This window comes from Cnephaeus nilssonii, assembly GCF_951640355.1.
Source record: "Cnephaeus nilssonii genome assembly, chromosome: 5".
In the NCBI taxonomy this organism is placed as follows: Eukaryota; Metazoa; Chordata; class Mammalia; order Chiroptera; family Vespertilionidae; genus Cnephaeus; species Cnephaeus nilssonii.
This window is the reverse complement of record NC_137076.1, coordinates 45,146,594-45,172,795: the sequence shown is the minus strand read 5'-3', so window position 1 is coordinate 45,172,795 and position 26,202 is coordinate 45,146,594. Positions and strand designations below refer to the sequence as shown.

General features: G+C 45.3%; 1 protein-coding gene across 2 annotated transcripts in view; it reads right to left on the bottom strand.

The window, feature by feature from the left end:
* Positions 1–26,202, bottom strand: part of FNIP2 (folliculin interacting protein 2) — a 137,595-nt gene that overhangs the window by 26,676 nt on the left and 84,717 nt on the right. For both annotated transcript variants that reach the window (XM_079770424.1, XM_079770423.1), the window contains exons 9-14: positions 21,989–22,118; positions 13,497–13,698; positions 13,125–13,213; positions 9,517–9,663; positions 9,207–9,376; positions 364–1,693 (exon numbers count right to left, since the gene is read on the bottom strand). In XM_079770424.1, the coding sequence (XP_079626550.1) occupies positions 364–1,693; positions 9,207–9,376; positions 9,517–9,663; positions 13,125–13,213; positions 13,497–13,698; positions 21,989–22,118 (2,068 nt within the window). The remainder of the gene's footprint in view (positions 1–363; positions 1,694–9,206; positions 9,377–9,516; positions 9,664–13,124; positions 13,214–13,496; positions 13,699–21,988; positions 22,119–26,202) is intronic.

Below are 26,202 nucleotides of genomic sequence, written 5' to 3'. Positions count from 1 at the left end.
AGAAGCTGCCCGGTGAGTGCAATCCGCCTCCTCCGAAGGCAGGCGTCCGCTGCCTGCCATGCAGCCCCATCCAGATGATGGGACAGTACACTCCCTGCCCCACCACCCCCTCCATCACATCCCCTGGCTCCCCAACATGCCCCAATCCTTGCAAAGGTACCACCTGCCTCCTCACTCAGAGAGCTCGATGCACTCAGCCAGTGGGCATCCCAGGAGAAAGGGCAGGCCGGAAACTGCATCAGTTTGATAAAACTTCTAACACTTCGGGAAAAACAACTGTTATGTGTGACGGCCAACAGTAGCCAACGTGGTCATGGCTGTGTTTGGACCCAGTTCCCTTGCGTCCCAGCCGCCCAGCGTTACCTGGGCAGAGGCAGCTCCACTTCCAAGGACCCTTCAGCCTGGTCGCTGCCGTGACCTAGATTCAGTGTGGCTGAAGCACACGCTTCGTCATCACTGTCTCCAAGAGCGCTATCCGAGCTTTCGTTTCTGGGAATGTCTCCTTCAGTCCTGAGGTCGGCCGTCCCGTCGGCATCCCCACAGGGGACATCGGTAGCGACGGATATGCCCGAGTCCTGCTGTACACACTTGCCAGACACAGGCTCTATCAAAGGTCCCTCCCCAGCCTTCGAATACAACCCTCTCATGTTCTCCAGCGTCCTCTGCCCAGTCCCTGCCGCACTGGCATCAGGGGCAGACGAGTCGGCAGGGGGGCCGAGCTGCCCGGCAGCATCTGCTGCAGCCTCAGTGCTGAAGCCTCTGTCCGCAGCGTAAGTCCTGTCAAAGTCACCTTCATCCCCCTCAGATGGCTGATTCTGAGGACAGCAGACACTCTGCTGGACGCCAGGCAGGAAGGAGCACCGAGAAACCTGCTGGCCCTGAGCCACGTCAGCGGCCACCCTGGGCTCCACCAAGGGACAACCTGCTAACTCTGGATGTTGCCTGCAGGCCTTGAGCCGCTCCTCCATTTTTTGAGTACGGCTTTCAAAGTCAGACTCTGGAGATACGGAGCTCCCAATCTGGAAAGTGACCTTTTCTAAGGGACGCTTCTCCCGGGAAGGTCTGTCCGGGCAAGGCCAGGCCACTGACCGGTGTGGTAGTTTCTTAGGCATCTCCCCTTTCAACTCCTCACTGGCCTTCAATCCTGCCCCCAAACCTTCCCAGCTGGAGAACCTGGAACAGCCATCTCCTGGGGCCTCTTTTTCACTTTCTTCCTCCCCACAAAATGTGTCCTGCGGTTTCCAAGAACTGCCCAGGGCTGGGTCCTGGTAGCCCAGGCCGCAGGCCACAGAACTCTTGTTTCCTTCTGTGTCAGGTTGGGGACAAAGGCCTCTGATGTCCTTGTCCTCGGGGGTCCCAGCGAGGCCCTCAGGTCCAGGGCTCCTTCCCTCAGCAGTCAGTGTTGCTGGCAGGATGGGGGGCAGGAGAGCAGGCTCACTTCTCACCGTGACCACCACGTACTCAGACTCCTCCACCTCTCCCCTCTCCAAGGCTGTTGTGATGTTGCTCCCATTTAACACCTGGTCCCCTTCTCCGTGATTCCCATTCCAGGTCAGATGGTTCTCTTGCAGCTCAGAGCAGCGGAGAAAGTAGGTCAGGACGTAAAGTATGCGCTGGACCAAATCCTTCTGCTTCCCCACCACCACGGTGCGCGTCAGCCTCACTGGAGAGCCGATGGCTCCGTAGAGATCACCTGCAGAGCAAAGTGGACACAAATACAAGTAATCAGGGGTGAGCGTGCCCTGGATATGTCGGCTTTTACAAGAGAAAAACAAATGACCTATAGTCCCAAATAAGAATTGCTTCTTCACACAACTGATTGAGGAAAATAAGTAATGCCTAGTAATTGCTGTGCTTTAGTTTTGCGTCTATAGTGGAGAGTTGGTCTGAAAAGGCGGGGCATGGCTGCAGCACGCTGCTCTTGTTGCAAAGGGTCAGCACTGGTATATACAGCCTTTACAGGTCTGCCTAGCCAGCTCACTGGCTGGCCAACTCCACCTCCTAAGGAAGGATAAAGTAAGAGCCCTGAATATGTGACCAAGTCAAATACTGTATCTTGGAAACTAGAATGATGAGACTTTTTAAGAAGAACCCTTGGACAATAGGCCTGGAATGAAATCCAAATTCAAGGATCTCTGAAGTGCAGTGAATCAATTCAAAATACTTAATGAATGGCCTGTTCAGACTTCTCTCAATATACACACATGCACCAAGTAGAAGCAATTTGATTAACAAGAAGAAAATCACTTAGTCACGAATAATATGATTTTGAATATGAATGAAACTGAATATTTCTATTACTTCACATGAAAATTCTTCTGGAAAAAATATGTCCCATAAGTTATAACCTAACAAGTTGATTAAAAACTGGCTAATGAACCACAAACATTTGCTTAAAGGTAGAAGAAGGGCAAATGTGTCAATAAGCCCCGCAATATAAACTTTTCATAAAAAATATTGGTTAAGCCCTGGCTAGGTGGCTCAGTTGGTTAGAGCTTCATTCCATACACCAAAAGGTTGCAGGTTTGATTCCCAGACAGGGCACATACCTAGATTGCAGTTACAATCCCAGTCAGAGCGTCTATGGGAGGCAACCGATCAATGTTTCTTTCTCTCTCTCTCTCTCTCTCTCTCTCTCTCTTCCTTCCTCTCTCTCTAAAATCAATAAAAACATATCCTTAGATGAGGATTAAAAAAATAAAAGTATTGGTCAAGTGCCTATTAAAATTATTGCATTTGATAAGTTACATAATTGATATTTTGATAATAATGATGAAAATTACAACAAAAAGCCAACATTTACACACTGTGCAGACATAGTTCCAAGTGTTTGACATGGATTTATACCTCCACAGAACCAATCCTGAATTAGAAACCATTATGGGAAAATCACAATTTTCTAATAAATCAAAACTTTAAAATATTCTAAATAAAGGAGAGCCAAGATAATCCTATATAATAAAGAAGTGATATGCAAATTACCCCTCACACCGTAACACCATCACAAGATGGTGGTGTGCACAGCGGGGGCGGGGCAGCAGGGGCAGGGAGCCACCGGGGTTCTTGTGGCCCTGGGGGGGGGGGGCACGAGGGTCCTGGCGGCTGCTTCGCGTGGCTTCTACCAGGGTTTCTGTGGCCCTGTGTGTGTGCCCCCGGGGCCCGGCGGCCACTCCACATGGTCCGGAGGCGGGGCATTGGGGCAGCACTCTGGGACTTGGGGCCGTCCCACAGCACATCGGCCACGTGGGGCGGGACTCCAGGACTCGGGCGGTTCCATGGCGCAGCGGGGAAGGAGGCGGGGGGAGGGGTCCCGGGTCTCACATGATTTTGCACAATAGGTCACTAGTCCTATATAATAAAGAGGCAATATGCAACCTGACCCTCACACTGTAACACTGTCACAAGATGGCACTGCACACAGCAGAGGCTGGGTTCCTGTAACACAAGATGGCTGCGCTCACAGTGGAGGAGGGATTCCCATAACAAGCCATAACAAGGCTGCGTGGTGCTGGACTGGGGTGGGGGACCTGAGGCTGTGCCCCCCACCCCTGCCCGGGGGACCCCTGACACGGTGCCAGGCTGGGGGACCACAAGCCGTGCCCCCCGCTCCAGTGCCGGGCTGGGGGACCTCGGGCCGTACCCCTGCCTTGAGGGACTTGATGGGGGACCTCAAGGCACACCCCTCACCCTGGTGCTGGGCCTGGGGACCTCAGACCGCGCCCCCCATCCCGAGCTGGGGAACCTCAGGCTGCGCCCTCCACCCGGTGTGCACCAGTGATCCTGATGCTGCGCCCTCCCACCCAGCGGGGCTTGACAGGGGACCTGAGGCTGTGCCCCCCACCCGGTGCCAGGCCTGGGGACCTGAGGCTGTGCCCCCCCACCCATTGGAGCTTGAAGTGGGTGGGGCCGGCCGGGCCTGGATCTTGCCCAATGGGGGTGGGGCTGGCTGGGTCTGGGTCTCATGCGATTTCGAGGTGCGTGCATGCATGTGTGCATGCGGGTGGGGATTTGACTCTTGGTCCCGCAGCGCGCCCCAGATTCTGACAGGAGGAAGATTTTCATATACATTTTACTAATTTTCTTTCACCTCTGACACTTCTATTATAGAGAAAGGGCAAATAGCAATATTAAAATATTTCCTCTAATTAATTTCCTTTTAATGTGCACAAATTCCGTGCACCGGGCCACTAGCAGTTATAAATAAGAACTCAGGAAGTTAGAACCCATGTGAGGAGTGCATCTAAGACAGAGGAGAGAAGGCATTAATAAGGGCACATCTACATTAATAAAAGAGAAACATGCAAATTGACCGTACCCCCACTATGCCCACAAGCCACACCCACCAGCCAATCAGGAGTGAGTATGCAAATTAACCCAACCAAGATGGCTGCGGCCACGGAGCAAGCAGGAGGCTTGGGTTTCCCCGGCAATGGAGGAAGCCAAGCTTCCCACCCACTCTGGCCTGCCCTGGCCTCCGCTCAAGGCTACAAAGTTTCAATTATAGAAGATAAATAAGTCCCAGATACCAGGGCCTCCGCTTGGGTCACTGGGGGGTGTGGCCAGCCTGCAAACAACCACAGGCCCCTCGCCCAGGCCGCCCCATGCCCCAAGGTAACCCCCACCCTGATCCAGAACACACTTCAGGGCAAATCAGCTGGCTCCACCCGTGCACCAGGCCTCTATCCTATCTAATAAAAGAGTAATATGCAAATTGACCATCACTCCAACACAAGATGGCTGCCCCCATGTGGTCAAAGATGGCTGCCCCCATGTGGACACAAGATGGCCGCCACAAGATGGCCAGCAGGGGAGGGCTACTAATTTTAGAGTAGATTCCTTTGTTCTCCTGAGTATAATTTTTCAAAATGAAGGCGAGTTGCATAACCATGGGAATAGATTTAACATCACTGAACTGTACACTTAGCAATGGTTAAGATGATAAATGTTATGTTCTGTGCTTCTTTGTTAAGCACAACTTTATATAAAATACAAAGTTAAAATTAAGAGAGAGAAAATGGGAGAAACACACACAAAATGGGGGGGTGTAAAAAGACAACAGAAAGAGGGCAGAGGCAGAGAGAGAATGAAGCAGGGAGGGGTGCAGACAGATTGAGAGGAGAGATCAGGGAAAGGACAAATAGGGAAACAGACAAACAGGGGGACTCAGAGAATGGACACTAGAGAGGAAAGACAGTGAGGAGAGGAACAGAGAGGGGACCTATGGAAGGAAGAGAAGAACAGACAGAGGGTAAGGAGAGGAAAGGAAAGAGAAAAGAGATGGGGAGTGGAGAGGAACAAAATGGTAGAGAATTGGAGAAAAGCTCAGAGGTGAGGAAAGCAGAGAGCGTAAAGCATACATCGGAAAAGCAAACACCGAGGGAGAGGGAAAGAAGATACCAAGGGAAACTGAAAAGATAGAAACAGAAAGTAGAAAGAGAAGGGATAGAATAACAGAGGGGGAGAGAATGAGGTGAGAAGCTGAGAGAATTTAGCAGCATTATAAAGGGGTGGGAAAACTGAGAGGGTGGAAGAGGTGGGGGGACATAGAGATGGAGAAACAGAGGCAGACAAGGATAAACTGAGAAAATTAAAAGGGAGACAAGGAGAGAAACTAATTATCTTAAAGGGACCCTTATTCATTGATTACATTATAATAAATGTGATTATGCTATGAAGTCCCCTTTAAATAGTGTTGCCCTAATGCTAAGCATTGTAATTTATTGCATCTTTAGTATCATTTAGCTCAAACTATTTTCTCTTGCAAAGTATTGTTTGGCTTTCCACAAATCATTGAGGTCATTAGATTTAAAAAAAAAAAAAAAAAGACCCACATGAAACTCCTTCAATCAGTGATGAAAGACGGTGGCTTTCCAACTTAGTATACCCGTCCCAAGAAAGAAATACATTTAGACTGCAACCTCACACTCCCTTTGAAACAAACATTTTACAAAACACATGTGTCACCCTGATATTTTCTATTCTATTGTACTTTTTAAATGCTCTTTTGACCTACTAAGCAGCTTGCACACCCACCATCAGGTAGTTAGCCACACCTGGAAAACCTGTATGCCGAGAGCACATGTGAGGAAAAGTGGGGAAGGTTAAACCCCGGAGCAGCAAACCCAGGAGAATGTGAAGGGCTTGTTGCTTCCAGCTTCTCTCCTCATTTCCCTGGGAATGCTGAGAAACCAGGCAGAAGAGGGCACAGCAGTGGTACTGTTACTGTTGTAATTAACTGGTTAATATTAGTAATAGAAAGAGAGCAAGTGACGGCTAGTCCTTATAAGCATGGTCATCTCGGCAGCTTCACCAGGAAGCTAATGCTTCATGCTCCCCAGGGAACCAACGATCCATTCCCTGCAGATCACTGGGGGGAGGGGTCCAACAAAGGGGGAGATGGGCACATGCACAGTGAAGTTGGGGTGACATGGGAAAGGTACTTGCCTATCAGTCTAGCCAGAGGAACAATGGATTGGCTAGAACGTGGACCCCATCAAAAGCATGCAAAATCTTGAAAAGTTAAAATCCCCAAAGAGTTCCCTCTCTCTTGTTCTTGCTCGCCTGCTCTCTCTCCATAGCCATGTGGCCTTAAGCAGCCACATGGTCCATGGTCATGCGGACCCCACACACAATGGACTGCAGCTGAGAACACAAAATAAGCTAGCCAGATGCTGGACTGGACTGGAGTTTTATACGCAGCAGAAATTCTGGGTAGTGACATTAACTGTGGCCCTGCTAAAGAAAAGATTAGACTTCTTCCATGGTGGGATAGATGAAGATGGGAACTTAGAGGGGAACTCCCTTAATCTTACATCATCAATACAGCTTCCCACAACACCCCACCCTCCCATGGGGGCCTCAGGAAATTCTTTTCCTCATGACAAACTCCATGAGGGTATGAGATGGCGACCCAGATGGGACCCACACTGGGAAGAATATTGGCTTGTGGAAAAAAATTCCTCCACTTCCACTAATAACAGTACCTGTCCTACTAAGCTCTCAGATATGCCTTTAAAATAATTCAAGATAGAATCTTCTCTATTACTTAGAACCTGGATTAAAATTATATCTGCATCAGTGTTTATTCCAGGCAATTTATATTTTCCTGTTTTCTGTGATTTGGTAAACAGTCAACGAAAACATAATAATAATTGGAAATAAGCATCTTCCCCTATCAAATTATTGAAGCCTCTTGATTTTTTATAATAACTGAAACCTAACCATTATTTACACTTGACTTTATAAAGCTATGGCGTGACTCTGCACCAGGCCTTATCCCTTCCTCACACCATTCTGTCAACAGCCAGACACTGCTGCACTGTTAGGGGGAAGGGAGCATGGGAGATTCAATTATACATGATCTCCTTGGAAAGGACTGTGAGCCCACAGGAAGGGACTTTGCCTTGTTAAGTTGAACAAAGAAAATTAATGGTTCACAGTTAATTAAATTTCAAATGAGAAGCATGTCTAATTATAAATACATTTATCTAATTAGATGCATACTACTTAATTAGCATTGTTTTTAAATGGGTGACTTGGCAGTATGTAATCATGTTTCCTTAACATCCAGCCCTCTTCTCTTCACAGTGACCAGTTGATGATGCTACCTTTCTTCAGGACTATTGTTCTGTAACAAGGACAATAAATAATGCTCTGCCTTCCCCAGGAAGAATCAGATTACCCAGAGTGAGTTAGGCACACTCAGAATACTTTTGTGAACTCAGTACTGATTGCTTGTATTAAATCCATTTTAACATCCTTAGATTCTTTATGAATTAATAACTTCTTTATTAATTTATTTAACATGCACCTATTATCTCCCTAACGGTGAGACAGGTATTCTCTTTCTTACACATCTCATGATCCAGGGCACAAGGGCAAGACATCTTTATTACCTATAAAGTGAGGGCAATAGTAATAGATTTGTAATGAGAATCTAATTAATAATATGTGTAAAAAGCACTTAAAACAGTGCTTGGCTCACAGTGACAACTCTCATTATTGTTATTATAACAAGTTGTTTTCTAAGACCTCCAATATTATTTTCAGCGGTAACGAAGGTGCTTTATATATAACTAATTGAATTCCCACAGCAATCAGCAACTATTTTGCCCTGTTTTACAGATGAAGAGACTGAGTCAGAGAGGTTAAGTCACTTGCCCATGGACACTGGGTTTGATCTGAGCAGTTCTGGCTCAGCACTCATGTTCTTAGCCTTTACTAGTACACTTTACAGTTTCTCTCTTGCATCCTTTCTGCACACCCTCAGCAAGGACTACTCAGGACATTCTGAAATCATCTGAATACAAATCTGCCTCCTCGGTTAGACAGCTAGTTTCTGGAGGCTAAGCAGAGCGTGTTATTCAGCCCCATATCTCTGGCATCTAGCACCGGGTCTGGGACAGAGTGAGTGTGCAAGTTTTACTTTGTCACTCTAAACGTTTGATAAATGAGCGGTTCTATAGTATAGCTCTCCTCCATATGAACCCAAAATATGCAAAATTGGTCTCATAAGTCCCAAACTCTGTACCCAACTCTGCCAGAGCATTAAGATTCTTATACCACGCTTTAGCACTAAGCTTTGAGGAAATAATGCCACCAACTAATTGCAAGGATGCAGTGTAGGAAAAGATAAGGTTTCTGACTTATGCTGAAATTTAAAAGATGGTAAAACTATATGTACTACTTTCTTTTTTGTCTTATTTTTCTCCTATCCAGTCCATCTTCTGGGGCAGTGGTTCTCGGCCAGGGGGTGTCTTCTCCCCATACCCCAGGGGACACTCAGCAATGTCTGGAGAAATTGTTTATTGTCACAACTTTGGAAGGGAGGGGGATTTTCCACTAGCAGCTAATGAACAAAAGCTAGTGATACCTTCTAAACCTCCTACAATACACAACAGAGCTCCTCCACCCCTAACAAAGAATTATCTGGTCCGAAGGCCCATAATGCCGAGGTTAAGAGACCTTGCTCTAGGGTGATTTGCTGTGTGGTCTAGGAGAACAAAATTACCTACAAATCTTTAAAACAGTAGAACAAAGCTGCTAGCAGGGAATGGTGAGGAAGCTGGTAGCATCACAATTAGAAATCTGTGGGCCAATCTCCTATTTCCTGTATCACTGGATTGGATAGTTAATATCAATAAAAATTCTAGTCTTTTCCCTATTCTGTCCCATATAGTCTCTGAATAATCAAATCAGGTACTAACCCAGCTGTGCCCAGAGAGGATTGTACGGATGTGTTTTGGCCAGCGTGTTCACCGACTGAGAGGTGCGTTTCTCTGAGAAGGCTTTAATGGGAGGGTGATCAACAGGCATGACCGTCGGTACCCAGGCCAGGTGGTAGGTTAACACTGCAGTCAGTAAGGCAGCAAAAAACCTTCGAGAAACAGAAGAAAATACAACCAGATGAGTTAACGCAGGAAGAGGCATGTCATCTACAGAACATACATTGACCACGGAATGTACATGTCATCTACAGAACATACATTGACCACGCTCCAGAGAGTTAAAGCTTACTGGTTTTTGTTGATCTGTTCTATCAGGAGCGTGAACTCCTTGAGAAAACGCTGGCAGAGCTGGGTTTTTTCCAAAGTGCTGGACATCATGGTGAGCCATACAGGTTCCGCTATCCTTGGAACAGAATATAAGTTCCAGATAGTCCCTCTATGAAAAGAGAAGGAATATACAAAACTGTCACAAATATTATTTTGAATAATCCTACATAATACAGAGCTAATATGCTAATTAGACCGTCTGGATGACCTTCCAGACGAAGCCAGGGCTGCGAGGGCCAGCCAGGTCTGCGAGGTGCTGTGAGTGCCGGCCGGGGCTGTGAGGGGCTGCGAGGGCCGAGCCTCTTGCACGAATTTTGTGCATCGGGCCTCTAGTCTTTATATAAAGGAATAAAGGAGATAACAATAATCTGAATCTATGTAGGACTCAAGGGACTCATACAGAATATAAAATCAGGGTCATCAAACTATGACCCACAGGCCAAATCTGACTGTCACCTTTTTTGTAAATAAAGTTTTATTGGAACACAGTTATTTTCAGCAGTAACGAAGGTGCTTTATATATAACTAATTGAATTCCCACAGCAATCAGCAACTATTTTTGCCCTGTTTTACAAATGAAGAGATTGAGTCAGAGACATTAAGTCACCTGCCCATGGACACTGGGTTTGATCTGAGCAGCTCTTACATATTGGAATATACAAAACTGTCACAAATATTATTTTGAATAATCCTATCTAATAATAGAGTAATATGCAAATCATCACTCCGCTACACTCACAAGCCACGCCCACCAGCCACGCCCCAGCCACGCCCACCACCCAATCAGAGTGAGTATGCAATTAAACTGAAAACATGGCGGCAGCCCCGCCCCCCAGCCTCTCCTGGTCTCTGGGAGTCAGAGAAGTCAGGCGCCAGAGCCCGAGGCTGGCTGCAGCCCGGGAGATGAAGAAGCTGCCCGCCCCATGATCCCAGGCTGCAGCCAGCCTCAGAAGCCTCAGGTCCGCCCGCCTCACGTCCTGGGGAGACGGAGAAACCGGGCCTCAGCACCTGAGGCTGGCTGTAGCCACGGAGACCAAGAAGCTGCCTGCACCGTGATCTCAGGCCTCAGCCAGCTGGAGAAGCCGCCCTCCCCACGTCCTGGGGGAGACAAGAAACTAGGTGCCAGTGCCTGAGGCTGGCTGCAGCCGGGGAGATGAAGAAGCCGCCTGCCCTGTGATCCCAGGCTGCAGCCAGCAGCAGAAACCTCAGGTCCGCCTGCCCCACCTCTGGGGGAGACTGAGAAACCGGGCCTCAGTGCCTAAGGCTGGCTGCGACCTGGGAGATGAAAAAGCCACCTGCCCTGTGATCCCAAGCTGCAGCCAGCTGGAGAAGCTGCCCACCCCATGTCCACCCGCCCCACGTCCTGGGGGAGATGGAGAAACCGGGCCCCAGTACCTGAGGCTGGCTGCAGGAGATGGAGAAGCCGCCCACCCTGTGGTCCTGGGCACCAGTACCTGCGGCTGGCTGTGGCCTGGGAGACAGAGAAGCCGCCCACCCTGCGGTCCAGGTGCCAGCACCTGCAGGTGGCTACAGCCTGGTAGATGGAGAAGCCGCCCACCCTGCAGTCCCAGGCACCAGCACTTGTGGCTGGCTGTGGCCTGGGAGACAAAGAAGCCACCCACCCTGCGGTCCTGGGCGCCAGCACTTGCAGCTGAAGCACAGGCACAGCCCCCTGTCCACCATCCCGAGCCTGCAGCCAGCCTGGGTGCCTATGGCTGACCAGAGGGAGGGAAGCCCGGATCCTGGGTGCCTGTGGTCAGCTGGAGGAGGGAATCCTGGGTACCAGGTGCGGGCCGAGGCAGAGGTGATTAGGGGCAATCAAGCCAGCAGGGGAGCAGTTAGGGACAATCAGGCTGGTAGGCAGAAGCAGTTAGGGGCAATCAGGCAGGCAGGTGAGCGGTTAGGAGCCAGAAGTTCTGAATTGTGAGAGGGATGTCCAACTGCTAATTATCCCATGAGGGGTCCCAGATTAGAGAGGGTGCAGGCCAGGCTGAGGGACACCCTCCCCGCTGCCCCCCCGTGCACGAATTTCGTGCACCGGGCCTCTAGTCCTATATAATAAAGAGCTAATATGCTAATTAGATTGTCTATATATTCATTTACATATTGCAGCTTTTGCACAATGGCAAAGTTGACTAGCTACAAAGCACATCCATTCTTCCCAAATCAAAATAGATAAGATATATTCTGACTTGACTTTCTAGGCTGTGTGCATAAAAGAATTGAGACACAACAGAATTCCACCTTGGCAAAAAAACAGAGCATTTGCCAAGTTAGGTAGCAATGACAAGTTACTGTCACATGAATTGGGATTCATTTACTAAACCCAAGGTCTCCAAGTGCTAACACTTTATTTGTCCCCATTTCTGGAGGGATAGGCTGTTGAAGTAAGAACAAGACCTCTCTATGTACATTGTAAGTGAGGCTTTCTTGTTCTATACTTTCACATTCTTGACCTCTGAAAAATTGATACTCTCATTAAACTAGCAGCCAGACTCTCAAGCACAGGCCAGCTTCTGGTGACCACAGCAGAGCAACAGTTAACTTCAGGTCTATCCTCGTAAACAATAGACGGTTTACTAATCATCAGACTGCCAGCAAAAAGCACAACTTCACACTACCTATTTCTGACATAGGTGGCTTAGGTCTTAACAATCACCAGATAATGACTAACATGACTTAAGTACTTTATTCATAACCCAGGACTTATAAAAGACTAGAATTTTGCTCTAAGGAGTATAGAGTTCACCATCATATACCTTGAGCATCACAAAAAAATCTTCTAACAATAAGAACTGTAAACTTTTTTGTCCCTCAGCTACAGAGCTAAAATATTAACTCACTAACTCCTTACTGCCTTGGAATGGGATGTCATTCCCCACTGAGAAGTTGGCTCTAAGAAATGGTGTGACAATCCCAACTCAGCAGAATCCCTCGTGCTAGCCAAAGCAGGTTACCTTTCCACCCAGACGTTAGGGACAAGGACTCTAGAAAACTAGTGTTCAGAGTACAAAGATCATCAATTAGAAACTAACAATGAAAGCGCACCACAATATAATCATATACTTTCATGTCTAGACTGGACATGTGGGAGGACTGGGTATAAACCAGGCCTACCCTGGCCAGTGAGAATGTAAATCTCCCTAACATAGATACTCTCTCCATCTATGCTTTGGACAAGATCCTTGAACTCAAGTTTCCACATCTGTAAAATAGGGTAATAGTGCCTACTGTTAGGGCTTTTGTGAGGATGACATGAAATAAGGAACAGGCTTATAAGAGACACTGGAATATTAGTTTTATCCATTCAATATTAGTTTTATCCATTCACCCTGTTAAAAAACAATACCAAAGACTGTCTGTCAGGCAGTAATAAGGATTATTTGGTGCTGGGCGACTTAAATTTTTTGCTCCTTTGACCTTAGTTTCCATCTTAAAGGAGCTACTAAAGTGACTAAAAACGGCCAGCTCCCAATTCTTCCAAGTCATGGTCTCTACAGCATGTCTCCCTACATCCATGGCTGCCACTGCTACTCACAAATTTGTTATATTGACAAACTGTGAATTTACCTGAATTCTCCCAGAGCTTCCATCAGACGGCTGACATAAAACTGGACTCGGAGACTTGATTCTGCTATCTTCCTACAGGAGATCATGGCCTTCATTGAAGAGAAACACACCAAATTACTCTCTGGCGAAGAAAACGCTGTATAACTATCTACTAGGCTTTATTAATAAAAGATAATATCATAATCAAAACACTCAAGGTAGTGATGCCTGAAGTCATCAGGAAGCAGTAATTTCTTCTCCTAAAGCCATGCATTATCTGCTATCTAATATCAATGATTTACATTCTCTAGGAAAGTGATCTGATATCTGAATAAAGAGTCTTTAAAGACCCATAATCCCTTCTCTATTTGAGTAAGATTACATTCTCATTACCTTTTCAATTGCACTCTTCAACCTGTTCATGTGAGACTCAAACAGGGGGAAGTGAGAAAAAAAGAAGTCCTGGAAATCCCTTTGGGCCTCCTCTTTCTCACACAGGGAAAAGATGATGCTTATGGCAATCTTCTTCCTCCGCACGATGGCCGGATTAGAACTACAGGTTTCCTCAGCCAAGCTGAATGTCTCATCAGTTGACCTGCAGGAAAGTAAGTTTGATGAGTCACATCAGTGCATCACACTGAAGATAAACTCTGATGTCAGGGGATGACATTCAGGTGGCTAATCCAGAACATTCAGAGTCTTAACCAGGAGTTGATCTACCTCTAATTCATTCTCTTCTGTAATTCTCTGTCATGAAAATATAGCTTACAACCCAATAGTATCCTAACATGAAAATAAAAACTGAAAATAATTTCAAATGTCCCCTTGCTAGATCCTTAGTACTTTTCTCCTGGACTCTGCATCCGAGTGGTGGTATTTAGGAAGGGGTGTGAAACATCTGTTCACTCAAAACATGGGCCCTTTGTTCTGGTTGACAGGCACCAATAGGTAAGAGTATGGGAAGAGAAATGATCCCATGTGGGATTCCATTTAACCAAGGGTCATATTTGGATATTTGCTGGTAGTGGAGGCTCACTTTCCAGGCTGTTCAAATTAGATGAAGTTACTCCTGTAAATGCTCAATTGAGCCATGTGGCTGATTTAGCTCCCTGGGAAATCCCCAAACAGAAAGATCCACCTCTCTTCTGGGATAGTCAGGTTCTCAAAAAACTTAACATCTTTTGAGAGACTCTGCTTCTACAACAAGAGAATCATGAAGCCAATAAATCCTGAATATATATTCAAATATGGGCCAACCATGTCTCTTATTTAACTATTCTGGAAAACCAGCATAACTGCCAAATAGCTATGATCAGCAAGAGAGAAAAAAAAAAGTTGATTTGTTTTTTCTACAAAGAAATCAAAGCCAAGGACATAACATTGCAAAGGAAAGCCCCTAGCCTGGCACATGGTAGTTGTGCAATAAGTTTTCTCTTACTCACTGACTCCACCATTTAGACTCGTATCTCTGCCAAATATGGAAGGATACCACTTCCTCCATTTTCTTTACTACAGATTACAACACAACAATTATGCTTTGCAGGATTCGAGGCAGTTAGCCTCCTACTCTTGGTCTTTAAATTCTCATTTCGTGCTCTACTCAATCTATAATGTGCCTGTGATTTCAAGCATACCCACATTTTAAAGAACACACATACATCAAAAGTTGTATGGTCAGGAACGCTATTTTATTTTTAAAGTAAAGGAGATAGATATTTTGTTCTAACCTCAGAGAGATATGCTATCATTTCTCTCGACTTCATGCAGGATCCCAGAGACGTGGGTGTGGTCGATAAGTCAGGAAAGGCTCTCACTAACAGACATGCCTCTGTAAGGACATGGTCTCCAGAGGCTGTTGTAAATGTGACACATTATGTTAAACCATCACCTGTCTTCTCTGAGAAACTCCTAGATCCTAATCATCTGCTCACCAGAAAAAAATTCTTGGGGCTCTTAGAATTTTACTTAATTTCATACAATGCTCCTTCTTTTCAAAAGTACCTGTACAATAATTTGTTTCCCTACATCAGTTTATTTCTACTCTGAACAGAAAATTCTGAGCTTATTTGATACCAATACTTCCTTGCAACCCTTTTTGTCAATTTCCTATTTCTTATTCAAAAGCAAAATGACCACATCAGCCCATTCATCTTCAGCCAATGTGGTCTTAAATAATCAAATTGCAATAAACACTGAACCCTATGCAGATGTATGCAGTCTTCATCTTTACCCTGTAAACAATAACTATTCCACTTCAACGTAGCAGAGAGCGCCCCCTACTGAATTTCTGAAAAACTTCCATAGCTATCACAGTGTGGGGTAGGTCTTACTTGCTTCACGGAACTCTACACCGAATTCTAAAGCAACTGAGCTTCATTCTGTAGTGTTGGACCAACCAAACAGGAATAAATCAGGTCATGTGGCATTGTAATTATATTTTAAAAATTATCCCACAAAGAAAAGATGTTTCTGAATGTTTTTTAAAATTCAGGTATGCACCCAAATAATTTATCTTATCTTTGCCCTCAGTCACATACAAGTGAGGTACCATAGACCGTTTCTGCTAATGTGGAAAATGAGGCAGAGTGATTAACCAACTTGCTTTAGGAACAGAAAACCTCTTAGTGACAATACTAGGTTAGAACCCAGGGTTTCTGTCTTCTAGTTTAGGTTCATTTCTTGGACACTGGAAATGACCAGGGACTCCACCCTAATCTGATCCATCTGCTGGTGTTCGTGCCATCAGATGCATCATGCCAGGTGGAGCTCTGAGGGAAATACCTGGGAGTAATCACATTAGCCAATAGGATTTTGGGTCAAGCAAAGATTACTGCTACCCACTTCATTTTTCTCCTTATAAAAAAATCAAAAGGAATTCTGTTGACATAAATAAGTATTTACAAACACTCTGAGTACTTCAAGCTCATAAACAATGACAAACTCTGATTATTTAAGTGCATCTCAGTGATCTCTACTAGATATCAAGACTGCTTAGTCTAATTGTTTATGTCAGCTTTGAACTTATACTGAACTACCAGTTAAGGATTGTGAATATCCTCCCTGACTATCTTTAACTCTCTTAGGAAGAAAGGTTTGACTACTGGGAGTTTTCTCTCGAAGCCAGAGACAATCATATTTTTGGTACCCACTGTTGTTCTTTCTAGCACAAGACACTAATTTTCCCACCCACAAACCTGCCAAAAGGAGCAATCAACTGCAACATCCTTTAAATGAAAGGATCGTCACAGGCACAGGTTCGATGCAAAATGTCCCCCGCACTTACAGGCTCAGTATTAATAGTACTGGGTCCAGGCCAGCTCCACGGGCATGCATCCTGGTCACGTGGAGCCCTGCCTGCTCTCAGAAGGACATCAGGTTTGGTTTAATGTTCTGCGGTTGCTGTCCTGGATTCTTAATAATTTTATTACTGAATCTGTAAGTGAAGACTGATGGGACAATGGAGCATGTGTGTGAGCAGTAAAGATACCAGACTGCAGAGTGTGTGGTAGGCTCAAACCCCAGAGCATGCAACCCAGACAATGAGTAACTGGCCTGGTGGTCAGGCACACACGCACATGTCTGGGCAATCCAGGGTGCCACAGGCCCCAACGTGGCAAGGCTGGGACCTGGGCCTAGCTTGGTGGCTGTGACGGTTGCAGCAGCAGCAGCAGCAGCAGCAGCAGCAGCAGCAGCAGTGGTCATGACCATGGGCGAGAGGAAGGACTTAGGCAGGGCAGTGACCCATGGTGGGAGGGCAGCTTGTCCATCATCATCAGGGTCCCCTCCCCATGAACTCTGCACAAATATTTAACTCTCTGACCTGAGTCCCAGAATAGTAAACAATCACCAAGTAAGAGCCTAGAGTGGACACCACAATGAAGCATACCAGGAAGTTATTAAAATTCTTCAAAGAGTTTATAATCTCTGGTTTTGAAAACTGCTGCAACATTATAAATCAAATATCCACAGAAACAGAAAGTAAATGTAAAGATTGAGGCTTAGCCTGGCTAGGTGGTTCAGTTGGTTAGAGCATCATCTCATGCACCTAAAGGTTGAGGGTTCAAGTCCTGATCAGGACACATACCTAGGTTACAGGTTTGATCCCTGTTTGGGGCATGTACGGAAGGCAACTGGTCAATGTTTCTCTCCCACATCAATGTTTCTCTCTCTCTCTAAAAATCAATAACAACATATATTCAGGTGAGGATTAAAAAATTTTTTAAAAGATTGATGCGAGAAAGACAAGTATCACATGATCTCACTTATATGTGGAATCTAATGAACAAAACTGACGAACAAAATAGACGCAGACACATTGAAGCATGCAACAGACTGACATATTTTAGAGGGGAGGCGGTGGGAAGAGATTAAACAAAGAATTTATGTGTGTGTGTGTGTGTACACACACACACACACACACACACACATATATATATATATACACACATACATACATACATATATATATATATATATGCGCTTAATCCATGGACACAGACAATAATAGTGCAGTGAAGGCCTGGGGAGGGGTTGGGAACGGGTGGAGGGGAGATGGGGGAGAAAGGGAGACTTCTGTAATACTTTCAACAATAAAGATAAATGAAAAAAATAAAATAAAAAGATTGATGCATTGGACAGAACCCCCCCCCCAAACACATACTATGTTCATATGAAGCTTCAGATGAAGAAATTATTAACAAGGAAGCCCAGTATAAAATTAATTTTTCCATATTCTTGAACATGCAGTTACAGAATGCATAAGGCATTTTAAATTACATACAACTCATAAAGACACTTTCAGTTTCTTTTAAGACCTCCAGCCCTGGCTGGTGTGGCTCAGTTGGTTGAGCATCATCCCATGCACCAAAAGGTTGCTGGTTAGGTTCCTGGTCATGGCACATGCCCAGGGTTTTGGGTTCAATGCCCAGTAGGGGGCGTGCAGAAGGCAACCAATTGATGTTTCTCATATTGATGTTTCTCTCTCTCCCCCCCCCCCCCGCTCTCTCCCTTTCCCTTCCCTTCTCTTAAAAAAAAAAAAAAATCAGTGAAAACATATATTTTTTTAAAAAGACCTCCATAAGTTACAGAAAATGTCAGAGGAAACATTAAAATAACCTTGTATAAATTTACATTTAAAATTAAATTCAGACTTACACAAAATGAATTTGAGTGAATAATTAAATCATTTTAGAAAAACTGTTCCACAAGAATAATCTGATCTATATATATTAAAATTTATGCTTTGAAATTTTATTAGAAATGTATCTCAATGTTGTCATACCTATAAATTCCAGTATTAGTTGCATTAGCAGAAAGATCTTTCTCAAAATAAAAAGTTATCAAAAATATTTGCCATCCTGCATTTGCCAGGAGTTACTAAGGCTGCTTTAAATTATATTGATTGATGTATAAATTTTGATAACCTATACGAATGAACTTTCAGAAAAGTGAGCCGGAAAAATCTTATGATGAATGAAGGCATCGAATTTTTTTTTGTTAATCCTCACCAAGAATATTTTTCCATTGATTTCTAGAGAGAGTGGAAGGGAGGGGAAGAGACAGAGAGAGACACATTGATTGGCTGCCTCCTGTACGCAGCCAGGGATAAAGCCTGCAACTGGTACGTGCCCTTGACCCGGAATGAACCTAGAACCCTTCAGTCTGCAGGCTGACACTCTATCCACTGAGCCAAACTGGCTAGGGCAACTACTATTTCTTCTATTACATAAAATTATAACACCAAAGTATTACCTTTTGTAATTCATAAATTTGTTTTGTTCATGTGTCACTATTACTATGAGTAATAGTAAAATATTTTTAAAGGGGAAACTACATTTTAAAGTAAAATATTTTTAAAGGGGAAACTACATTTTAGTATACTCTTTAATAGCACTTTCTTACAAGGGCCCCTGCATTTTCATTTTTTGAGCCCAAGATATCTATTTTAGGTGTAAGTTTACTAGAGATTGCTTAGTTCCCAATGCCAGGTCTCAATTCAAATTAGAGTTTTTGAAGAATTTTGAAGGACTGTGTTGGAGAATGCTATTCAACTTTGGATTCAAACCTGAAAAGATGGAAAAGCATTTTTAGTAAAGGGAAGCTTTCTGAACAGGAAGGCTTCTAAGACCCTTCTATTTCTTCCCGTCACAGACAGTGAGGATGGTGGGACGCCTTCTCCTGGCAGTTGCAGTAACAGCAATGATAACGATGGCAATAATAGACAAATATGCAAATTGACCGTACCTTCGCTATGCCCACGATTGGCCAGGAGGCGCGGGGGGGGCGGGACTCGGGGTGGCCGGGGTGGCCGATTGGGCCGGCGGGACGCTGAGCTTGCGTCGCCAGCAGCAGCCCAAGCTCAGCGTCTGCGCCATGGCTGTGCTGCAGCACAGAAGGGGCCTCTGGGGCAGCGAGCTCACGTCCCACCGTGGACCATCAAAAGCGTGGGAGCTGGGTGCCTGTCCGCTCAGGCACCAGGCCTTTCAGAAGCCTCCGCCGCGCCGGAGGCTTCTGAAAGGCCTGGTGCACCAGCGAACAGGCACCCAGCTCCCCCGTTATCGAAAGCGAAAGCGTGTAGGGGACCCTACACGTGCATGATTTAATCATGCACTGGGCCTCTAGTAGTAAATAAGTCATATCGGCCAATATTTTATTTACCATATCTCACCTTGGCCTGACTTAACTGGCTCTATCTCTTCTAACTTTTCCAACAATGTTGTGGGGCTGATACTAGTACAATTATCAAACTGTAGGAGAGGAAGCAACTAATGTTGCTTTAAATTATATCCAGGTGGGATCCGGGTGAGCCTGGGCCCCGGGTCCGGGCGAGGCCGCGGGCCCCTGGATCCGGGTGAGCCTGGGCCCCGGGTCCGGGCGAGGCCGCGGGCCCCTGGATCCGGGTGAGCCTGGGTCCCGGGTCCGGGTGAGCCTGGGTCCCGGGTCCGGGTGAGGCCGCGGGCCCCTGGATCCGGGTGAGCCTGGGTCCCGGGTCCGGGTGAGGCCACGGGCCCCTGGATCCGGGTGAGCCTGGGTCCCGGGTCCGGGTGAAGCCGTGCCCCCCCTGGGTCCGGCCGAGACCAAACCAGAGGGAGTTGGACCTGCATTATCACCATTTGTCCACCATCCAGAGCTGAGGGGTCAGTGCCGACATGTACTCATAAGGAACTGGTGGACATTGATATTGGGTCTCAAAAGAACTGTTGGTCCAGAAAGAAACTCACTACAGACTGATTTTTTGCCTGTCAGCATAACTATTATTGCCCGTCGCACATTCAATTCTTATAAGTACATCTCTAGTGACACATGATTTCGCTCATCTAGGGGAAATGATGAACAACATGGACTGATGAACAAGAACAGAACCAGAAACAAGGAGGCACCGATCGGACTATCGGGCCTCAGAGGGAGGATAGGGGAGGGTGGGGGGAGAAGGGAGAGATCAACCAAAGGTCTTGTGTGCATGCATAAGAGCCTAACCAATGGTTAAGTTCAACAGGGGGTTGGGGCATCCATGGGGAGGGGTGTGGGATGGGAATGGGGGGATGAGGACAAATATGTGACACCTTAATCAATAAAGAAATTTAAAAAAAAAAAATTATATCCAGGTGAACTCATTCTCACATTCACCCTAGTGAGTGACAGAGCGGGGACGTGTTCCTCACACCAAATTCCAAGCTCTTAACCATTCCCCTCCAAGTCCACCAACCAAACAGCAGTTCCTCAGTGAGTGATGCAGCTATAATGTTTGTTTGTCTAGCTCTTGAGAACAAGAGAAGAAACAAGCAGTCTGCCATGTGCCACACATGGACCCTACTCCTGGTTTCTCAGCTTGTCCCTTCAGCACCATCTTTCATGAAGGACCCCAGTTCCCCCCACCATCACCAGCAAGTGTTCTCTTCCTTCTCAGAGTCCCAGAGCACTTTATGCCTCTCTATAGCAGCGGGCACCAACCTTTCGGACCTCACGGACCACCGCTGCTCTATAGCACTTACCGTTTAAGATCTTTATACCATTATTTGTGGTATATATCTTCAGACTACCCAAATGCAGGCAAGCGCCTGAATCATCTTTATACTTTCACAGATTCCCTACACTTGGTGAGTAGTAGTCAATTTACTACCAACCAATTTACATGTAAATTTTCATAGGTACAACCTATCTTAATTCCCTTTGGAGTTTCTGGGTTGTAGAAAGAAGAGGTTGGAAGCTATTGACGTAACATCATCATAAGCCAAAAAGTTATATTTTGGATATAACTAAACTTTAGATCTAAAAGCATTATCAGGGGGATCACTTCGTAAATTATACAAATGTCTAATCACTATGCTGCATACATAAAACTAATGTAAAATAATACTGAATGTACACTGGTAATTAAAAAATAATAAAAATCACCTGAAATGAAGGCAGAAAATATATTAATGCCACCTCTATTCATAATCTGATTCATGACTGCTTAGTTTAAGCATTTAAGTTTTACAGACAGAGTATGTCACAATCTTTGAGTTCATATATTTTCACACTGGTGTCACCATAACCCAAGGAGGAGATTTATTCCACCCTCCTAACGTACAAGAGCTACATTTGGAAGGAAGCCAATGAAAACATAGAGCATACTCATTTTAAATGAACACCATACGAAGTTTATACACGACACAACCATCTAGATATTTCCCAGTGTTTTCCAAACCAGGAGATTTTTTTTTGTTCTTTTTATTTGTTCTTTCCAGAAAACTTCTAACTTGTAAACTCTCAGGCTAAACTGAAGCTCATCAAAAAGTGTCAGCTCTCTTGTTCCCTTGACAATAGGTGAGTTCAGTGTCCTGCCAGTCCCACCAAGCTGCCTACACCAGTCCCTTCTCAGCAAGAGGACACTTGCAGCTCACCTCCTTGGAATGATGCCATTCTCCAAACTTGTTGTCTGACTTCGAAGCCAGCGGCGCTGGTAGCTGCTAGAAGAGGACGTAGAGGAGCTTGGAGATGGGAACGGTGTAATCAAAAGGCTGCTTAGGGAGGCTGCAGGGAGGAAAGTTAAAAGTTGAAAGTTGAGGTAAATGAATACTGTGTAGCTACATTAAAAAATACATGCAAATAACCTAAATTTTTAGGTTCTACCAGTCATAGCCAGAAGGGGGAGACATACCTTCTCCCTTATTAAGACTTATGTACAGCAAAGAAAACACCCTTTAAAAAGGAAAACAAATGAAGAGAAATAGGGATTATAAACCTAGCAAGTGCATCAATTACCTGGCCCCATATTATGAATGCAAACTAATTATTACTCATTCGATTAGAGTGCAGAGTGCATATTGCTCATAAAATGGTCCACATTGAACATAACTGATTATATTGCCACCTGGTAACCAATGAAATATTTGCACAATGCTTACTTTCACAGGTGTAAGTGAATTTAGGCAAATGAGTATTTGCTCCACGTAGTATCTTCTCTCCTGCTCCCCATCACCAAATACACGATATTTACCCCGCCTTCCTCCCCAACCTCCAGTCTCTAATCTTAAATCCATTTTCTGCTTGGATTGCCTATTTGCCTCCGAGCCTCTCTCTGCTTCCTCCTGATACATAATACTAGATGCCTGCACTTGGGCTTGCAGTAAGTATGAACTGGCATGCTGGCCCAGACTTCTCTAACAGGCAGAGAAGGACTGGTCCATCTCAGGTAGGCAAAGGGTTTCTTTTCGAATCACAGTGGCTCAGAGGATGTCTAATGTTTTAGAAGAATGGAAGGAGATGGACTGTCCCCTTTTACTTCCCTAGGGCTAAGGAATTACATACTGAAATGTTACTCAGTCCAGTGGAAAAGGAAATGGGGTGTTACAGATGGCTAGACAACATTTTCAGAAGCAAATCACAGGGCAAAGGAAACTGACTTCAGTAATCATAGTGGACTATGCTCACTGATATCACTTGACAAGGCAGTTTCTCCAAATGACTATTATATTTTTATTTATGCTTTACAGACAGATGGAAATAACCTGGCTCTCTGACCTGAGTTCTTAAATACTACAGGAGTTACCTGGCTATTAGTCAATATTCAGTAAGCTAATGCTGAGTGTCTATCATGTGCCAGGTGTTGTGCTAGGTAACAGGATACAGTGGTGGACAAGACACACACGTATCGGCCTGCATGAAGCTTCAAGTCTAGAAGAATATCAATGAGCTTTCCAGGCTACAAAATGTAGAGGCATAACGACTCAAGCTTTTGCCCACAACAGAGGCCTATGAGATGCTTTGTGTGCCAGGACAGTGCCCTGAATACAGCAGACACTGAATAAATGTTTACTACATACACAGCACTTCTGCACTAAAGTGATACCCAGATGTGGCTGGCTCCAGCAGGTGGCCTCTGTTCCAATCTGGCTTCAGCCTTGACTTAAGCCTGGACATAAATCTCCAAAATCAAATCCACATTTCAAATATCAGTGAGTTAGTAATTTTACTGAGAATTTTGAAATGAGATAAGAGAGAGTTTTTTCCTCAAAGACACACAAAATTACTTAATAAAAAAATTCCAATTAGAAATTTCTGCTCCACCTCCCAAGTTCTCAAAGTCTCCTATAAAAGCCAGAAGGTCCTCGTTCCCTACTCCCAAATCTTCAGGGTCCCCTGTCTTCCGCTGAGCAAATACACTTCTGTTGGCAGGTGGAGGACAGTTGAAGGGTAGTACTTGTATTACAAACATTTTTTATCCCAGCACAGAAGCAAGACTGCTGTGATACACATAGCAATACAATTTATTCTGGAAATTAGTAAACTGTGTAAGAGCCCAAGCTCCTAGTTCAAATCCCAGCTCTGCCACTCAGCAGCTATGACACGTGGGTAGGTTACTTAACCTCTCAGCTTTCTCATCTATAAAATAGTACCACATCTCAGTATTTTTCATTAGAGCCGCAATCTGCTAGTGTGTTGTGAATTGTTTAGTGAGGTGGTCAGCAAACTCATTAGTCAACAGAGCCAAATATCAACAGTACAACGATTAAAATTTCTTTTGAGAGCCAAATTTTTTAAACTTAAACTTCTTCTAACGCCACTTCTTCAAAATAGACTCGCCCAGGCCATGGTATTTTGTGGAAGAGCCACACTCACGGGGCCAAAGAGCCGCATGTGGCTCGCAAGCCGCAGTTTGCCGACCACGGGTTTAGTGGATTGAAACCAACATTTAAAAACAGTATAGAGCAGTGTTAATATTAATTGATGAAACTTTTGTTATTTATAAAGATGTTTGTTACTGGATCATAATGTGAAATGCATCTGCATGTGTTACAGACAAAAGAAAAGTTTGAAAAACACTAATCTATTTCCTAAGGTTCCTGTGAGAATTAAATCAATCCATATAAAACATTTAGCCCAGAGCCCCACACGATGAATGTTAGCTATTCACTCTCTGATAATTCATGAAAAAGGTGGACTAATTAAGACATTTTGGAGTACTAAATGGTTATTAATGCTGATGAGCTAATTATGAAAAGGAACTAGGATTTGTAAATAGAGACATGAAAAGGAAAGGCAAAAAAATTAAAATAAAAAGAGAAGAGACTATTCCTTTTGTCCTCATTAAAAAAATGCTGATTAAGAATGTTTATGGCACACAAATGAAATATTAAGCTAAAGTGCTGGCTTAGAGCTATCCAGCATTTCCTCATCAAAAATACCTTAATACTAGAGACCTGGTGCAAAAAAACCATGCAGTGTGTGTGTCTGTGTGTGTGTGTGTATGTGTGTTCCTCAGCCAGGCCTGAGCTCTCTCGCAGTCTGGGACCGCTCGGGGGATGTCCGCCTGCCAGCAGACAGACATCCCTCTTGCAGTCCGGGACCCCTCACTCCTTACCACCTGCCTGCAGTGGAGGCGGGAGAGGCTCCCGTCACTGCCACTGTGCTCGCCAGCCATAAGCCCGGCTTCTGGCAGAGCGGCGCTTCCCCTGTGGGAGCGCACTGACCACCAGGGGGCAGTTCCTGCATTGAGCACCTGCCCCCTGGTGGTCAGTGTGCACCATAGAGAACGGTCGTTCCACTGTTCGGTCCATTTGCATATTAGGGTTTTATTACATAGGACTAGTGGGCCAGTGCATGAAATTCATGCACTCGGGGGAAGGAGGATCTGCCAGCCTGGCCTGTGCCTGTCACAGTGCAGGAGCCCCATGATCCACTGCCCCAAAGAGGTAGGCCCCACCCACCCATCCGGGGCTCCTCGATGGATTATCCCAAAGAGGAAGGCCGGAGCTGGGGGAGACCTGCGGACCCCAGGCCGGGCCACAGCAGAGGCCTCCCTCTGTGCATGCCTGCCTAACCCCCACTGTGGCCCCAACCCTGTCCCTGACGCTGCAAGGCCCTGCCCACCCGCACCTGCTGTGCATGCCTCCTGCTGAATGTCGTGATATTATGGCATCCCGGACAATTTGCATATTCCTCTATTATTATATAGGATTACTCAATAAGATTTTTATGGAAAAGTACTGTGGTATATATCAATCAGACACTCTAAGAAACAATATAGTTACAACTCTCAGATACAAAACCAGGCCTAATTTTGGCCCACAAACTACTGCCATTTTTTATGAGAAAAGAGTGGATCCAGCTATCCAATCAACATTTAGTGCATCTGATGGTTGGCGAGGCTCAGTCTGAAAGGCAGTGCAGTGCGATACAACGCCTGAGCTCTGCTGTGCAGCCTGTTCACCTGAAGAGCTTGATAAAAACAGAGCTGTGCACTGCCAGGTGGCTCAGCTGGTTGGAGTGTCGTCTTGTACACCAAAAGGTATGGGTTCAATCCCTGGTTGGGGTACGTATGGGAGGCAACTGATCAATGTTACTCCCTCTTACATTGATGTTCCTCTCTCTCTCTCAAATCAATAAAAACATATCCTAGGGTAGGGAATAAAAAAAAAGCAGAGCTGCACAGGCTCTGCCCAGTTGATGCAAACTCCTTCTGCTATGGGGCCTGGCGTCTACTGGATACTGGAGAGTTTTTACACGGGAGTTCAGTGGGGGGCGTTCCAGCCCTAGCTGTGCCCCCAATTAGCTCTGTGAGCTGGGTAAACAAATTCTCCAATTGGTGCCTCAGTTATAAAATATGAGACTTATA